The following is an 18,608-nucleotide window of genomic DNA, read 5'->3' as shown; positions in this document are numbered from 1 at the left end:
TTCAGGCAAATGCAAAAAAAAAATTCATTATAACAGTCTCATACAAAAAATGCTTCCTCTGTGCTGTGAACTTCAATTTTATTTTAGATGCCAGCAATACTGAAAGACTGTGGAAATAAAAAGTGGCAAAATTTAAATTAAAAAACCAGCTGGTTTCTGACAGGAAAAGAAGATCCAATTTTAAAAGAATGCTGGAGATATTTAGAGCAGGGTTTTCGTTTTGGCCTTTTTTCTTCAGATTGCCAAAACAAGCCAAGGCTTTCCAATTCTGTAGTGCATTTGGGTTTTGCAGCTGTTGCTGGGGTAAGAACAGGCATGTAAAGGTTTACCAAGGAGTTTACTACATACTCTGCTACTGTGAGCAAACCTCTGGCACAGGAATTATGATTGCAGCATGGACAGCCTCTTTTATCTGTAGCCCAGACAGCCACTTGGAGCAACATATTTTTCTGTTACGCTGCAGAAGAGAAATGCCTACTGCCCGATGTAGATCTTTACATAGTGTATTGTGGGACTGTTGAATTGAATTGATGCACAATGCATTCAAAATATTTATAATACCAACATTTAGTTAAATAACCTTTATGTAAGATTTATGTTGATTTGTTCAAGTCTCATTTAATGGCAAATTATGGAGAGGATGTTTCATAAAGATACTTCTCCACTTAAATGCAGCAGGCCACCAAACATTATGATGCGATCTAGAGCAAATTTGTCCAGCTTCAGTGATTATGTGCAGTCATAAAAATTAGACTTGATCAACAAAATTTAAATGCATGGTTAAGCTGACATTTTCATGTTTCTGTTCTGATCTATTAGAAGAAAACCTACCCTGTCCCATTGTGGAGCACTAAATTATATATTTATTTCTTGACTGTATGGATCACATAGAAAAAAATCTAAACACCTGTGTGGAGACAACAATGATTGTTAGTGGACTACATAATATTCAGGCACATTTTGCCCGTAGTCCTTGTTTTTGGACAGCATGCACCCTGCCCACACATAGAGATTACAACTCATCTGCAAAAGCCCTTCTAACTTATTTTATTGATAATGAATGAAGGCAAAGTTTATGATTAGTTAGGAGCTAGAAAATACAAGGTAAAACCAGTTCTGCATAACATTGAAAATAATTTTATAAAAACAATCATGCTTTCCTTACTTTTAGAGTCATAAATCTGGCTAGCTTCACACACATACTGTTCTGTGGCTAACTCTGTGTGCTCCCAGCAGCCCTCATGCTGGGGGAGTTTGTGGCTACTGCCATTGCTATGATACCAGAGGCAAAACTTCTCAGGAAAGTACAGTCAGAAGGCAAGCAAGATGTACTTGCTCACCTGACAATGTCCTTTTGTATCTTGTTCAAATGACATGCTCCAGACACTGTCTAGCCAGAATACAGGGGCAATGACATTTATTTTTTCTAATAATTCACAAGAATTATTTTCCAATAATTCAGCAAGAATTCAGTCTGCAGTTAGAAATCTCTGCAGATTCCCTGGCAGAACAGAATTTCTGGACTTGAAGCTCAAAACCCCAAAGCACCACACTGGCAAGGGATCTGAAGCACTTGGTGTTTGTCCTTCATTCATCGCCACATGAAAGCCTTTGAATATAAGGACCGTAAGGTCACAGTCTTTAACATCATGAAGTGAAGAAACAAGAAAAAATCAAGTTCCTGCTTTGTGAACTTACTTGGTAACTCAATTTTCAATTTCTAGGAAAACAGCTGGTTAAAGTCAGGCACTTTCCTGTTAGAGTTAATTTATGCATTGAATGTACTGCAAAGTGGGACTCTTAGCCCCAAACAGAAGCAGCAACAAATCTACTTGACAGTGCTCTGACAGACGCTGTTGCCTGGCTCCTAGAACAAAGTGATAGGATTCTAATCAGAAAAAATCTCCTATGGGGAAGTGAGTTGGGCTTCCATGACCTACTCAAGCTCATTGTGCTGATCACCTTTTCTTGAGTGAAGAAAAATAATTCACTGAGATGGATATATTCATAAGCATAATTCTTCCCATTTTCACTTTTGTTTTTTTTTAACTTGGCAATTTCCAGAACACACATGACGATTTGAGTCGTCATATTGGAGGACTACAGAAAAGTACCCAGAGAAAACTACTTAAAATCTTAAAATAAAAGGCTGTCTTTAATAAAAATATATTTCTTCTGTTGTCAAAATTTAATCCTAAGCATGGCTAGTTCTAACTTCTAATAGAAACATATACATATAAATCATCAAAGTCTATGTAGGGGAAAACCTACAATGAAATTAGAAGATCCCTTGTTCTCACTTTATATAATTCTCACAAGATAGTTTTTTATATATTTACATATACACTCTACTATGCAAATTCATAAAAAATTGTGTATGGCGCATTAACTCCCAGCTGTTTAGCATAATTTGCTATGCAATGACACGTGCATCTCATAAATTCAAGAGAAAATTGGCTACTTAATATTTCCTTAAAGGCTCTAAGTATTAACTGTCAATGCAAGATGTGAAGTGATCACTTTTCCATGGGTATATATATGGCAGAAGAACATTCACAGGTACCTTCAGGAATGTGCATTATTCTTCTATTAAATGTTAAATTACTTTGAAAAAATCCCTAACAAATAATAGACCAAAAGGAGAGAAAGATTAGTATCTTCAGTTGAGACAATATCAGAGTGGCAGATGTTGGCAGGGCCATCCTACCCTCCCTAATCAAGCAGACATCATCAAGCCTAACTTCCCTACTCAAACAAGGTCACCTCCGAGGATGTTGCCCAAGACCATGTCCTGAAAGGTCTTGAATATCTCCACAGATGAACACTTCACAACCTGTCATGGCAATCTGGCCCTGGTTGTCACCACAGTCACAATGAAAGTGCTTTCTAGTAGTCAGATGAATGTTCATGTTTTTTGGTTTGTGGGCATTGATACTGCCCAGTGATGGAGCACCACTGAGAAGAGGCTGTGTCTCTCTCCCACTCCCTTCAGCCATTTATACACATCATCAAGAACCTTCCTCCATGCAGAACAGTTCCAGCTTGCTCAGCTTCTCCTTATATGCTACATGCTTTGATCCCCTCATCATCTTCCCTTTGCTGGAATGAAAAGTAACTCCCACTCTTCACCTTCCCAGCCTGTGCTGATAAAAAGCCAGAATACGTACACTGCATAATGGACATGACAGCAATTTCAGCACGTCTCTCTGATTGTATGAATGTAGCTGCACGTGGACCTCTGAACTCCTGCTGGTTCCTATATTGTGCATACTTTTGTACCTAATGTGCATGCTAAACTTCCCTCTGACAAGCTGGGTTCTGAGAGAGGGTGTGAGAGACTTTTCCAGAGCCATTTCCTTGTTTGTGTGCCTATAACTGGCCTGGGGGGCACATCTGTCTTGTTGGATTGGTTTTGAGAGCTTCCTTGGCCCATTCACCCTGCGCCCTTTTCTTGCCAACTCAGACCACCAATTTCACAACAGGACAAGGGGCAGTAGCTTCAAACTGACAGAAGGCAGGCTTAGATTAGATATTGGGAAGAAATTCTTCATTGTGAGGGTAGGGAGGAACTGGAACAGGTTGCCCAAAGAAGCTATGGGTGCCCTATCCCTGGCAGAGTTCCAAGGCCAGGTTTGACAGGGCTTTGAGCAACCTGGTCTGGTGGAAGGTGTTGCTCCAAATCAAACTATTCTGTGATTCCTCACTTGATGAATCACTTTTATGGGTCACCATCACCTCCCTCCCCCATTTATTTTTAGTTCAATACTTTCCTTGTCAGGTTGGACAGCTTCTGGGAAAGATTTTGCCCCATGTGGTGAAGTGAATATCTTCCTAGTAGTCTTCAGTCCTCAAAAAGTATCCCCCAGTTGTAAAAACCAAGTCCCTGCTGTCAATAAGAGCTGTGCAACTGGTTGTAGTCCTCCCAGATGTGTACAGTCCTCCACAGGCAGGATGGAGGAGAAAATTACCTGTGCTCCCTGTCTGCAACCTATTTGGTCATGGCAGAGCAAGAACTTACAGTGTCACCAGAGGAGATCCACTGTGCCTGTTACAGCAGTTAAGCATTATAGAAAAAGATTGTCACAGTTTGTCCTGATTGTGGTACCCAGGCTTATGTACACAGGGTAAAACTAAGATTCATAGCTATGCAAACTGTGTTTAATCTCCATATGACACACTACAACCATATAATCCACTGTTTCATTCCAGGGAAGGGACAAGAACAGCTGGATCATGGAAACATTTTAAATAAGTTTGAGAGATTATCTGACCATTCCTTAAGTTAGGCAGCTCCAGCAGGCAGTCAGAACACACAGAACATAGCCTGAAGTAGAAATGCACAAGTAACAAAAAAAACCCCAAAAGACCCAACAAACTAAAACTCACAAAATTTTTTTCCCCACTAACTCCATGCAGTTATAAATGACTCTGACTTTTGCTTAGAAATAGAAGATCACGGACACCAGACAGAAGCGCTGCTGTTTGCTCCAGGTTGCAAAGGTGAGGGGCATTTTGGTATATTTGAAATCATCAAGGTATTAAACAACTTCTTAAAAATACTGAAAATAAGCTTTTAAACCCACCATACTTTCTGTTAGTTTGCCGTCAGTCACCATGCCATGCTCTATTATGTACAGGGGCAGCACCTCTCCCCACTACACAAATCCAGCACAGGTGACAAGGAGCAGCAGGGAGTGGTGACAGAAACACAGCATTTGATACCTACCCCACAGACGATGTAAAAAAGATGATGGAAAAAAGGCAGGAGAAGAAAAAAAAATCCGAGCCTTGTAAGATTCACTCAGTTCTAATCTTGTGTGTTTAGGTGATCATGGTTTAATAGAACAACAGCGGTGCTAAAAATAAATTATTTTGTGAGATCAGATACTCAGGAGTACAATTATAAGGAAGTGTAAGTGTCTTTGGAGAAAGCAGCAGGGTGTATTTCAGGCAAAAATGTTACTGCAAAATTCAGAAGAAGGCCTTAAGAATGCCATCTTAGTAATTTTTTTCTTGCTTAATACCGGCAGATTTTTACACCTGCCACATGATTCAATGACAGAAATTCATTTGTTTTAGTTCAGTTCAGAACTATCTATTAAGTTCACATCTATCTACAGTCACACCAATGTTTAATGTGAGAGTCCCTATTTCATGAGAGCATATCTTTCAGAAATACAACTAATCTTGATCAAAATGTACAAAAGGTAGGGAATCCAATGCTTCTTTTGGAAATTTGCATCAGCGTTAGACTAAAACCACAATGATTATCAATTCTACAAGGTGTCCTATAAGGAGTACTATATCCATGGAGATATAGTACACTGCTTCACCTCTGTTGGGCATTCCAATTGACTTATCTCCTACTAGGAAATACACTTGGGCCTTCCCCTTGTCCCAACCATATTGCACCTTGAATTCAAGAAAGGACTCACATATATAACTTGTTAGGAGTCGTAATAAATGGCAAAATAACCGTACCTGCATTCAAACAAGAAGCACAGGTTCATGTTATAATAGAAGTACCCAGATCCTTGCTTGGCAGGTGAATTTCTCCATGAGGAAGTTTCAAACTACTTCCAAAAAAACCTGATGCCCAAAAGGAAAAAGCAAATGGTATCTTATCTAGAGAGATGGTCAAACAAGGATGAGTTAAGGCTGGTCTGTCTGCCATATCCAGACATAAACTCAGTGTCACTAATTATTGACCAGCAGAAGTGTGGTCCCTAGCACCTGGACTGATGAGACAATTGACAATTGATTTGTCAAAGAGATATTACAATGGAAATCAACTCTTCTGAGCTGCTTTGCATGGTCCCAAATTTAAGCATGTTCCATAGACATTAAACAAGTATAGACCATATACAATTTTTAACTATGCTTGTCTAATGTTAATCAGATAACAAATACATTTGTCTTTGTGTCTTATCATTAGCCTTAGGATTTCAAAGCAACTTCTGAAGTTAGGTGATATATCTAAGATAAATAGTCAATGATTTCACAGAGACACACAAGGAATCTCTGACAACTTGGAGAAAGAAGCCAGATCATGTGAATGCTGAAACATTCTCTAGCCACCAGGAAACATTGCTTCATTAATTTAGATAAAATTTACACACTGCACAGGGAAATGTAGGTATTTAAATTACTCCTAATGATACTGAAGACTCATGAGTTAATTAGAAAGGCTTGCAATAAATCTGCAAATTACTTCACTCAAGGTAGATGCTCAACGTGATCATAACCAAACTTAAATCATTAAAAAAACAAGGCCATTAATGGCACAGATACCAAATATTTGGGATCAACATGGTTGCTTGATATGGGCTGTATTAGCTTGGTATGAAGCACTCTCACCAAGAGGAAAATTTTAGGAGCAGCATTTGGTATTCTTAACTGAGAGTCCATCACTAGCTTCATTAGTTTGTTAGAAAAGTTACATGATCAGAAAATCTTCCCAGGCAGGTGGTATTTCAGAGAGAAATTAAAAGAATTTGTATGCTCACAAAAAAAATTTCTCCTTTCACCAGGGATTTCAGGTACTCATGAAATCTTCAGGTTTGACAAGCTTTAAGCATTTCAGCCATCAGGAGACAATGGGCTGTGTTTTAAATATTGCACTTTTAAATCTTGATCTTAGGCCTTTTCCATAAATGTAATCACATTTGGGATTACGGAATACCTTTATCATTCCCACCCTTATTTTTATATGATCCTTGGAAGCATAACAGTCTTAGTGATGTAGACAGGTAGCAACAGTGTTGGGATCAGGGCTGTTTGGGTTCTAATAACTGCAGTTGCAATACATTAGGGGATCATTCAGGCTGGAATGGATTTCCAAAATCTTGCTCAAAGTGGGGTCAGCCATGAGGTCAGATCAGGTTCCTCAGAGCTTTACACAGTCAGTTCCTGGAAACTTTCTATAGTAATTGCAGTTTCCTAAGCATTCTCTTGTACTGCTTAAAAATTCTTATGGCAAAAAAGGTTTTGTAGTCTGAACCTCTTTTGTTTCAAGTGAGGTTTGTTGCCTCTTCCACCACAGATCACTTGTGCAGTCTAGCTCCATCTACTTGTTATCCTCCTTATAGGGCGTTCCAGTCACTAAAAGCCTTTTATTTGCCAGGATCTTTCAAGTCCACTTCCCTCAGCTTCTCTTCAAGGGCTGGTTGATGAGGGCTTAAGCCCCTGATCATGTTGGTAGCCCTTCACTGAACTTGCTGCAGTCAATCAACGACTTTCTTGAACTGTCATTCCCCAAACGGGACACTATCCTAGATGCATTCTGGCAAGTGCTGAAGAGTGGAGATAACCACTTCCCTCAATACACTACCCATGCTTCTGATCACTTTACTGCCTTCTAAGACCCCTAGGCCCAGTTCAGACAGCTGCTTTCAGACAACCAATTTCCACTCTTTATCACTGCAACAGGTTATTTCTCCCCAAAAGCAGGATTCTTCCTTCTGAATTTCATGGGGCTCCTATCAGTTCATTTAATCAACCCACTTAGATCCCTTTGAGTGGCAGATCCACAGTGTCAAATGGTCCCACACATCTGATGTAACCCAAAAACTTGATGGGAGTGCACTATCATCTCCTGTACATCACTGGAAGAGATGTTAAACAGGACCTTGTACTGTGGTAGTCCACTTGTTACTGACCTCCATTAACCACTGTCCTCAGAGACCAATTATCTAATCTGATTTAGATTTTTCTCCTGCCCATTCAGTTATCTATTCAGATCATAAAGTAGTAGACAACATGCTGCTTTTGGGATACAAGAACTAGTACAAATATCAAATTCATAAGGCTCAGCAGTACGGCATACAAAATCCTTTAACTGCCTGGATGCTGGAAAATTTGTACAGCATAGAATACAACTTAAACTTTTGATATGTACTTCTGAAAATTTAAACGATTTTAATATTGTTAATAAATGCCATTTATTAGTAAATGTTTGCTACATTACATTGCAACTACATATTAATTAAATGATGGCATTAAATGAGGAGAAGAAAATAAGAAAAGGCTAATATTAAGCTCAATGAATATTAATGATGAATTGTGAAATACAGTAAAATATGATACATTCTGAAACTGTTAACAAACTGGAATAATTTTAATCTTTAAATTCAACATGTTAATAAAAAATGCAACATAAGGACTTAGCCATATAAAATCATTTCAAAGAATTTGCCTTTTCCTCAACAATAAGCCTCTCTGCTCCCACATAAAACAGATTCTCTAGATAATGCATGTTCTATTGTATTTTTACATGACATTTCAACAAAATTGGACTCACTTATATTGGACAGCCAGAATAAAATTAAATTGCAGGTGGGAAAATTGTCCATCGAACATTGTGAAGGGAGACATTTTGAAAAAGATATCATATTTAACCCATTTTAAAAATTTTACCTAGTTAAAAAGAAAAGAACATGTATGCCCTTGAAGTAGAGAAGACTTACTGTATCATGTTGTCTGTTATCTTTTCCTGATACGATCAAGAAGTAGTTCCATGCCAGCAGCAGCAACAAAGCCAGTGGTATCATGTAGAGCTCAAAGTTCCAGACCACAAAAAGAAAAAGCTAGAAGACAGAGCAGGAAAAAAAGTGATTGAAATCAGCATTAAACTCTGTGCAGAGTTAAGACCAATAAATTGAAACAATTCTAAAGAAATCCACCTCTCCTTGTGTTGTTCAACCACTTTGCTGACTCACACTTACCTCCACAATACAACTACTACCCTTCCCAATCCTTCCTACCTTAATTCTTGGAAAAGAAATTGATGTACTGTCATTAAGAGAAATATTAATTGTTCTCTCATAAAATAATGCTTTTGTGAATAATGCAAAAGAGCATAAAAATAAGATTGCATTTTAAGAAAGGTTAGTTGCTTTCATGAATCACAGAAAGGCTTGGGTTGGAAAGGACCTTAAAGGCCACCTAGATCCACACCCTCAACACAGCAGGGATATCTTTCACTAGACCAGACTGCTCAGAGCCTCATCCAACCTAGCCTTGAACACTTCCAGAGATGGGGCATTCACAACTTCTCTGGGCAACTTGTTCCAGTGCCACCATCCTCAACAATAAGGAATTTCTTCCTAATATCTAATTTAAACCTCTTCTCTTTCAGTTTAAAGCCATTATCTCTTGTTGTATCACTACATACCCTTGTAAAAAGTCCCTCTCCATTTTTCATGTCACAGGGATATGATAAATTTAAAGAAGACCTCAACATGTTATTGGATCTGGTTATAGCTTGAAACAACCGTCTAGCAGTGTAAAGGTGGCACAAAAGTTGATTAAATATTAATCTGCTATTTAGAAAAAAAGAACATGGTAATTTTGTACTTATGTCATACAAACAAACAGAAGTAGCAATCAGAAGTCTTTTGCATGGAAAACTAGCAAGAAATCACAGTAAAACCTAAATCATATGATTATTTTAAAGAAAGTATAGTAAAATAGAACTGACTCTGAATTCATCAAAAATGAGTTTAAAAAGAATGCTGAGAAGCCAACTAAGCCCACCACTTTGAAAACTTTGATTTATTGCAGTGTTAGCTCAAAACAGCTCAAGTGCTGTGTGACCAGGGGCTGCCAGAAGCCTGGTTGGGTTACATCTCCTAGAGATGTGTGCCTAAATAACTGGGGCTGGTCTTCAGCATGGGATCAACTTGGTCATCCCACTGCCGGAGAAACCCATCCCACTGCCAGCTCCATACACCACTGTCTAGACATTGTTCCCTACCAATGCTGCTACAAAATTAATGGTTTACAGGAAAGAACTAAAAATAATTGGACTACAGGCCAAACTAAAACCATTTTTACCTCCAATTTTCCCTATCAATGAACCCCCTTTTTATTTAAGCCAGCTGTAGCCACAGCTGGGATTTGTTTTCTTCAACAAACAACAAAACAACAACAACAAAAAATGAAAGCAAATTGTACTACATACTACAGCTGGATAAACACCCAGAAATCTTGATAAGCCTTTTCATTCAAACAGTAAAGCTTTTGAATATTATTACTTTTAATACCTTCTAAAAGGATTGAGGTGTTGTGCTACAAAACTCACAAACCTAAAGCAAAGACAATACCTAGATAAAGCAAAACAGAGCTCATTTTCCCAAATTAGCCGTCAAGATGTATGTAAAGACCAGTAAGAATAAAATGCAGATTTTAATAGTCTTCAGCTAGATTTTTTGTTTGGAGTCTTCTGCTAGATTTTTGTTAGGAGTTAGAACAAAATGATCTTATCAAATACAAGCACCCACATAGAAAGCAAAAAAATAGTTCTACATCTTAGGTAATCTTTCTCAACATCAGGTAACTTATCTCACCCCCATACTTTCTACCACTTTTTACTATGTATATGCAAGCCTATGAAACTGCAAGACAAACATGATAATTACTAAAAGAACTGAAAAGCAGTGTTTGTGATACAAAAACGAGGATATTGGCATTTCTAGAAGTTTTTAATTTGAAAGAAAAAAAATTTTTAAGGTTGTTTAGTTTAAAAGAAAATCTGTTAGACATGGTAATGCCTAAGAAGCTGTGTTGGTTTCAGCTAAGGTAGAGTTAATTTCTGCCTAGCAGCTGTTTCAGATTCAGAATGAGAATAGTGCTGATAACACACTGATGTTTTGGGTTTTTTGCTAAGTTGTGTTCATCCAAAGTCAAGGGCCTTTTTTTGAATTGCCTCATGCTCTGCCAGTGGAAGATTATCAAAATAAACTGGGAGGGAGCACAGCTGGCATAGATGACTGGAACAGACCAAAGGGGTATTTCCACAGCATAGAGCATCATGCTCAGGATATAAACCAGGGGGACTTACCCAGAAGGGTGGGTGATGTGGTTTCAGGAAGAGGGGTCTGGCAAGGGTCAGTAGGTGGTGAGAAACTGCATTGCATTGTTTTGTTTGGTTTTTTTTTAATTACCATTTTTATTTCCATTTATTATGGCATTTCACTTTACTTTCAATTATTAAACTGTTCTTATCTCAATGTAGAAACTTTACTTCAATTCTCCACCTCATTCCACCAGGATGTGGGGGAAGAGAGGAGACATTTGAGCAAATGGCTGTGAGCTGTTAGGCAGCTAGGCTTAAAACAACAACAGAAGCAAGCAATACCTCATCTCATTCAAGAACTGCTCTGTGACCTTGCTGTATATAAGAGAGTGGCAAATTAGATGTAACCAACTTACAACAAATTTTGTGTCTCAAAAGAAAAGCAAAATATTCTTGCATGCTTTAACCCCAGAAATACTGAGTCAATGGATGCGCACTGAGGGGTGCTCTGGAAGCCAGCAAAAAGCACAAAGTATCAAAAAAGTAAATATTAGAGATTACCTGTTGAGAAAAGGCAACACATACAGTCTTTATCTGGGCCCCAGCTGAACTTTGGTTAAAAAGTGGTTAAGAAATGAAGTACTATTTAAACACTCCCTGGCCCCAGAGGAAAAAAGCCAACAATCCACACACAGTCTCAGGAGACATGGACCTGACTAGAGTCTGAGGAAGATGGTCATCATGTACTCTGTACTCCAGAATATTGATGAATTCCAATTCAAACACTTCTCCCTTGAAGTTTCTAAAGGCCAAATGACCTTCAAGGGCATTATCTCCTTACAGTACAGTCATTAAAACATATTAAGATATTACCTTTTTTACAAATTGTAAGGACATGCCATTCAAAATGTTGATATTACACCTGTCGTCTCCTGAAGATGATTTTGCTGACCTGCCACCTTAATTTCCATCTCGTCTGGCTGAATTTTAACCAGTTCCTCCTTTCAGGCAACTATCTCAGCCAGGCACTACACAAACTTTGCAACACAAATGATATGTGTGCTGCATGAGACCAGCACAGTTATGGCCCTCTGACCTAAACGGCCTCATTATTCTTCGCAGACAAGAAATGCAGTCATGAAATGTGTATGAGAGAAAACAAGCAGATTTCCAGTATCAGACAAAACTTTTAAGTAAACATGAGCAAATCCAAAATCTGGTGCAGAACAGCAAGAAAACTCCAGGACTCAGTTCTTATGGATGAAAGGCCTGATAGCAGAGGTGAAAGAGAAGAGGGAAGTGAAATGCACAAACCTTCATGAAAGGTGGAGAAGTAAACAAACATTCCATTAAGCAAGTAGGCCAAAAAGTCCCAAACCCAAACCAAACCAGAAAAGCTAACAAATAAGTATAAAAGAACACTTCTGAGAGCTGTCCATGTCTGTAAAGCATCTAGTGGATGGTATCTGACATGATAACTTCCAGGAAAATAATGGCTGTGTGTGTAAAAAAAAGGATGCTCATCACTACTAAAACAAGCTAACTATTTTAAGAAAAGAGTGTGAGTCTGAAAGGTTACAATTTAATACAACTGCCATTTCCTATACAGAAGAAAATAAGGAAGGGATTTTTTCATCTCTCCCACGAGATCAAAGTTTTCAGAGTAACAGGCATGAACTGGTCATTTTCAGTTTATACTCTTAGTGAGAGACACATGCATTAAATCATCACTCAGAGAGACTCATGACACTATCCCTAGTGTACAGCACTTCAAAAATTAATTTAAGTTAGGATATTGAATATCCTATTCTTTTGCAAACTACAGTATATTTTGAAAAGAAATCTTATCCAAAATTATTAACACTTCCTACTGTTGAGAAAAAAAGCCTGCCCTTTCAGACTAGCAGCTGTGGATCATTAGCTTTCCAGTGATGAGATGTGTTTGATGAGTATTTTTCTTTCTGATTAAGACACGAGATTCTCTATTTGACTATCTTCTGACAGAAGTGAAAAGAAAGATTTCTGCCTATGTGGAATAGCCATATTCTACAGAACAATTATTTCAGATTTCTTTTTATCTACCTCCACCCAACCTCTTTTCATTTTTAACAAAATCCTGTTTGCACCCACTTCACAGCAGTAACCCCCATTTTTCTCAGCTCTTCTCCTTTTTTCCTTTTGCTTTTGTTTTGACTGCTAGTAGGGAAGAGCATGCAAAAAAAAAGGATCAACCTCACAGGGGACACTGACCTCATCCTCAGGTACAGAAGAGACCAGAGGACATATTGAAGGAGGGCAGCAAGAACTGCCATTTGAAAGCTTTATGACAAAACTAGAAAATGTTAATTCCACAGAAATGCCTGAGTTCAGTGGACCAGATATTGGCACTGGTAGTACCCAGAGCCATGAGCTGTAATGTGTTGGGAGTGAAGCAAAACAGAGACATCCCCACTACCATTGTCTCACACAGGGCACAACACTCATGCTGCAATGTCCATCTCAAATTGTGGCTTTCCTTGATCATTTTCACAGAACATCTCTACAGCCTTATTTACATATTATCTATATCCTTGTCTTATATTTATAACCAATCTCTTGATTACCTTGGAAACACAAAAGTTGGCTGCACAGCATTTTGGCACAATCACAAACAGACAATGTCTACAGCTCCAAATACTGCACTCCAAACACAGGATCTTCCATTTACCATTTAAGCTTAAAATGACAATTTTATCACCTAAGGCTTTGTCCCTTGATGTATTCTCACAGGACTAGAAAGAATGAGACAGAACCTATATATCTTCTTGATACAGACTGAACCAAGGACTGCAGGTTTTAAGGTTCCTGCATGGTGTTTTATACTATGAAACACTGGCAACTACTTTGTATTGCACCTTAGAGAGATACTAGCTTCTTCCATTATGAAAGTAGTCAGTTCTAGCAATCACAACTCCTCTGATCTGGTACAATACTTTTATAAAAAATCAAGAAGCATTTCTTTTAGCTGCAACAGGTCTCAAATACACTACCACTAATATAAACACTTATAGGAATCCACTCCAAATGCAGTGCCTTCATTCAGATAAGTCTGGAAGAAATATGCCTTTTAAACCTACTCTAAAGCATACTCCAGCAGTTTTTCTTATCAGTCTTGCAATTTTAGTTCCAATTACCTGAGTGCTAGGAGGAGGTGCAGTATGAAAGATTTGAGTTTGAAAGGCATTATTTGTTACTCTGTTTTTCTGTACACACAAAAAATTAACTTGAAAATAATAAAAGCATACAACATGTAAAAAAAATACAGAAAAAAACCCCTATAAAATTCCCATTTGCTTTATTTTGACAAATTTTCAGTTCCACCTTGGATTAGTGTTGGTTCTCTTTTAAATGCCTGAGGTCTTGGGAGTCTGAGAAATGTATAATAATTAGTATCTTTTATTCTCTAAGATCTTTTCCTTTATCTCAGAAACTAACATGGATGTGTTTGAATTCTCACTCTCTTTGCTGGAATTAGAAGACCTGAGTTCACTTTAGATTTAGTTCACTGAGTTCAATTTAGATTTTTATTACCATTCTTTCTATTTTTTCATGTAGAAAGAGAAAAAAGAGATACATTCATGATGAATAAAACAAGAACTTTACAGAATAGATGAAGTATTAATTAATGCCAGTCCAAATGGGGCTTTTGATGTATTTTGATGTATTGAAAGCTATATATTAGCACTTGCTAGAGCACTTGGGTCCTGCATCTAGAAGAACATACCAAAAGAAAATTTCATTAAACAATGGCATTAGATGAGAAGAAGAAAATAAGAAAAGGCTAATGTTAAGCTCAATGAATATTAATGATGAATTGTGAAAGACATTAAAATGTGATACATTCTGAAACTGTTAACAAACTGGAATAATTTTAATCTTTAGCTTCAATATCTGAAATTTTAAAAAAAGCAACATAAGAACTTACTAGGTAGGACATTTTTCCTCACAGGTTTTCCATGCTGGGAATCTGTACAACAAACCCAAGGTTCTATTTAATCGCACTCTTTTATCCATCTGCAGTGTACCCACTTGTTACTAAAGCAGCAATTCTGAAAACTAGATGTGACTCACTTGATCTGCATCAAACCACCCAGTTTATTTGTGAAACACATTTACAGCCAGAACAACCTTTGCTTTGTGCTGATACTGCTATCCAATTACCATAATGTATGTTGCATCTCTTCAAGATTGTCAGTACCAACAAAATGTTTTCTTTAAAATTCTGAAAATCTTATTTAATTATTTGCTTACAAATAATTATTTTCCTTACAACTTCTAACAGATGTTTCAAAATAATTTTCCAGAAGAACCACAATCTTTGCTTTGAGAATATCAACAACTTCAAGAATGCAAAACTCAGAGTACAAATGAAGTGCCACTTTAAACAGCACATGGATTACAGACATAAAATTTTTACTGCTGTAACCAGTTGCTAGTCTATCTACTAAAAAAAGTTAGGTGGGAATAAAAATTATACTACTCAAAAATATTTTCAAAATGTGGAATCTCTTGTGTCATTTTTTTCCCCTTCATTTAAGAGTTTCTGAGCTGCATTATTACATCTGGGTAGTTAGTATTCAGGATAAAATTAAAGGGCAAAATATTGTTCACTAAGGGAATTCCCATACACACAGCCTCCTGCCATTCACAGGCCATTTCAAGATGGATTTTTTCTGTCAGACTGCAAAAATGCTGACAAACTATGAGAAATTCCTATGAGCACTGACACCTGGCATCAATGACCAGCTAGGGTACATAAGATCAAAAGCATATCTAAGAACGGGGCTATTAGGGTCACTGAACCTCCATCCCATCTTAATACCACATTTTCTGAACAATACCCAACTGTTCACTGAATGGTCCACGTTTTGTCTAAGTGACATTACCTAAAAACTGCTCTAAATATTATTTTCCAAGTAAAAAACTGCTTTTGATGTCCCCAGATTGATTTTCAGAGAATCACAGAATGATTAAGCCTGGAAGCAACCACATTGCGTTGTCTGGTCCAACCTCCCTACTCATGCAGGGTCATCCCAGAGCATGTGGCACAGAACTGTGTCCAAACAGATCCTGAGTATCTCCAGTGAGAGAGAGAATCACTTCAGAAGAAAAATCTAAGGTGTTGACTTTGTGAGAAGTGTAAAATCGCAACATGGATCATGCTAGATAACTACACACAATTTATGCACAATAGATTGATGATCTTAAGAGCTCTGTACAGTTTTAAATTGTGTTGTGCTGAAAAAGATCACATGCAACCAGGGATCTACATATTCACATCTATCTTCCTTCATTATGTAGGCATTTTATCATTTCACCTGGGCATCAATTTTCTGTCATCTACACCTTGCAATTCAATTTGAAAAATGTAATTTCTTCAGACAATCCAGGAACAAAATGTTATCATTGCCCCCTTCCTTTCTTACTGCCTTATGAGAAGCTGATGGGCTTTGAACTGGCCTCCTGTTCTCCCAGAAGCCTGAATATTGTAAAATTAAATTGTCCATCAAATGTTATTAAACTGGGTATAGAGAAAAAATATTTGGTACCTTCTTCAGCTTAATTACACTTCACTGTACATCTACCAGAATTCAGACAACATACATACTCCCCAAACACCTGTATGGAAGTTGTTAGAAATACTGTTTTCTGTACATCACATACTGCATCAGATTAACTTTTTCTTGAGCTGCTCCCTCACTTATCTTCTATCCACTTTTGCAGATGAAGGAAGATCATTTAACATTTTAAGAAAACACTATTAAAACGTTTAATAGGGTAGAAATAGTCACCATTACCCAAATACTGGAAAATACAAAACTTTCAGACTTACTTTTTCCAAAGCAAAATAGAAAATACATTTTTTAATGAAAAGTAAGTCACTTTAAAAATTGCAAATATGAACAACATAAACTTCACAAATGCTTAAATAGTGCCCATATTCATTGGTATGTCAGAAAACCTAAATAAGTCCTCCTCGCTACTCCTTCATAAATAACCACCACCAAAATAAAAGGACCATCAGGACCAAAGGATATTAGGAAGTACAATCTTTGATAAAGTTAAGTCCTTTGGTTGTAGGAAGACGGACACTTTACCAACTGTCAGAGTGAAAACAACAGCAATAAAATTTAAACCGTATGAATGAAGACTAAAACCTTGTAGCTAAAGGTGTTAAAGTAGACTGTGATTTCCAGTGATAAAATGCAAAAATACTGTGTTTTGTTTTGGTAACTACCAGTATGCCTGGCTTCCCTATGGAGAGACACTTCCATAGGGAGTCTCTGAAGTCTAATTTCACAGATGGGAACTGTAATGTCCTTATTATATTAAAGAAACTCTGTCCAAGTACATCTAATTATGAAATTATTTCAACTTTTCAAGATCATCAGTCAACCTCAGTGGGTTCTCCAGGCTGATTTTCATACTCATGATTTATGACCTGCTTCATCATGTTGTTTTGTGATGTCTGGAGTATTGGTTGAGTATAACTGTATAAAAGCAAATACATAAAAAGCCTAGGATTTGTTCCTCTATTACTGACCAGCTTTAAAGTACATGACCTGCAATTTGTTCACACAATGTAGGAAAATGTTTTTCTACCTTTTAATGTACTTATTTGTAAAGAAATTTTAATTAATAAATTAATTTCAGTAATTAATTTCAGCTAGCTTGCCATTCATTGTAACTTGATCTCCCAGTCTATATTGTACTTAAAAAAAATTCTCCTTCATTGATCTCATTTGCCTCCAAAACTTCAGTTCTCAGAGTCTGCAGATGTATGTGTCTGCTCTGCCATCTACAGCTATGAGTGCCTGTTCCTATTCACAACTCTAATGTTAACTAGGGCTGACATTACCAACTTCTTCTAGTCTATTTATAGTCTTTTACTCTTTCCCTATGAACATCCTATAGCTTTCCACCCTCAATGATTTGTTTGAAATAACTTTGATGCCAGAGATATCTACATGTTAGCATGTAGGCTATGTGTTTTTCTTCAGTATTTACCAAGTACTTAAATTTTTCTGTGCAGAGTACAACTGTACGTTGCAGAAATGAGAACTTAGCAGAAAATAACAGTTTAGATCACAGAGTGAAGCAGCTCCAGGTGTTTGAACAACCCAAATCCTGTGCTTATAAGTCTGTCCCCAGGCTGATGTCAGCGAGACAAGTAAGTATTTTTTGTTCTTTAGTAGGATAGGTGCAATTATACTCTGCAATGCTTTCTTTAAACAAAATGCAAAACAAAACTCTTCAAGGTCATTTTTAGCTGGCAATTTTTACAGTAGACTAGAGCAGGTCCCAAGAAAGCTAAAGTATATTCACATGCTTCTGTGTAAAAGTTAACAAATTTTACAATAAAGAACATAATGACTTCTGCTATCAGCATAAACAGTGCAAACTCCAAATTTTTCAGTGAGATAAAGAGAAGACAGAAGTTAGAATGCAGTTCATGAATATGTACATCCTGTATATTTTTTCTCTTTTTATTGTAAAACATAGCACAAAGGAGTGGGAGGACGTCTACTAACAGTCACTTCACAGTTTGGTAGAATCAGTTATGAATTATTAAACAAATGTAATTGATAACATAACTAGCATATTCACTAGTGTATCACCACTCAGTCTTCTTTGGTTGAGTTTACTTCATGCCCTTGCTAAACTTCTCTGTTCTGCCGAGTAACCCTCAGGTTACCCTCAGTTACCCTCAGGCGTTTGAGGAATCACATCAGACTAATACAGCCTTTCCTGCAAGAGCAACGTTCTGAACTGC

At 37.3% G+C, this 18,608-nt stretch overlaps 1 protein-coding gene across 1 annotated transcript in view; it reads right to left on the bottom strand.

Moving 5' to 3' along the window:
* Nucleotides 1-18,608, bottom strand: part of MCTP1 (multiple C2 and transmembrane domain containing 1) — a 208,392-nt gene that overhangs the window by 42,295 nt on the left and 147,489 nt on the right. The window contains exon 16 of the mRNA XM_030968614.1: nucleotides 8,466-8,585. Within this exon, the coding sequence (XP_030824474.1) occupies nucleotides 8,466-8,585 (120 nt within the window). The remainder of the gene's footprint in view (nucleotides 1-8,465; nucleotides 8,586-18,608) is intronic.

Source organism: Camarhynchus parvulus, chromosome Z (assembly GCF_901933205.1).
Source record: "Camarhynchus parvulus chromosome Z, STF_HiC, whole genome shotgun sequence".
Classification (NCBI taxonomy): domain Eukaryota; kingdom Metazoa; phylum Chordata; class Aves; order Passeriformes; family Thraupidae; genus Camarhynchus; species Camarhynchus parvulus.
This window is presented reverse-complemented; position numbering and strand designations above follow the sequence as displayed.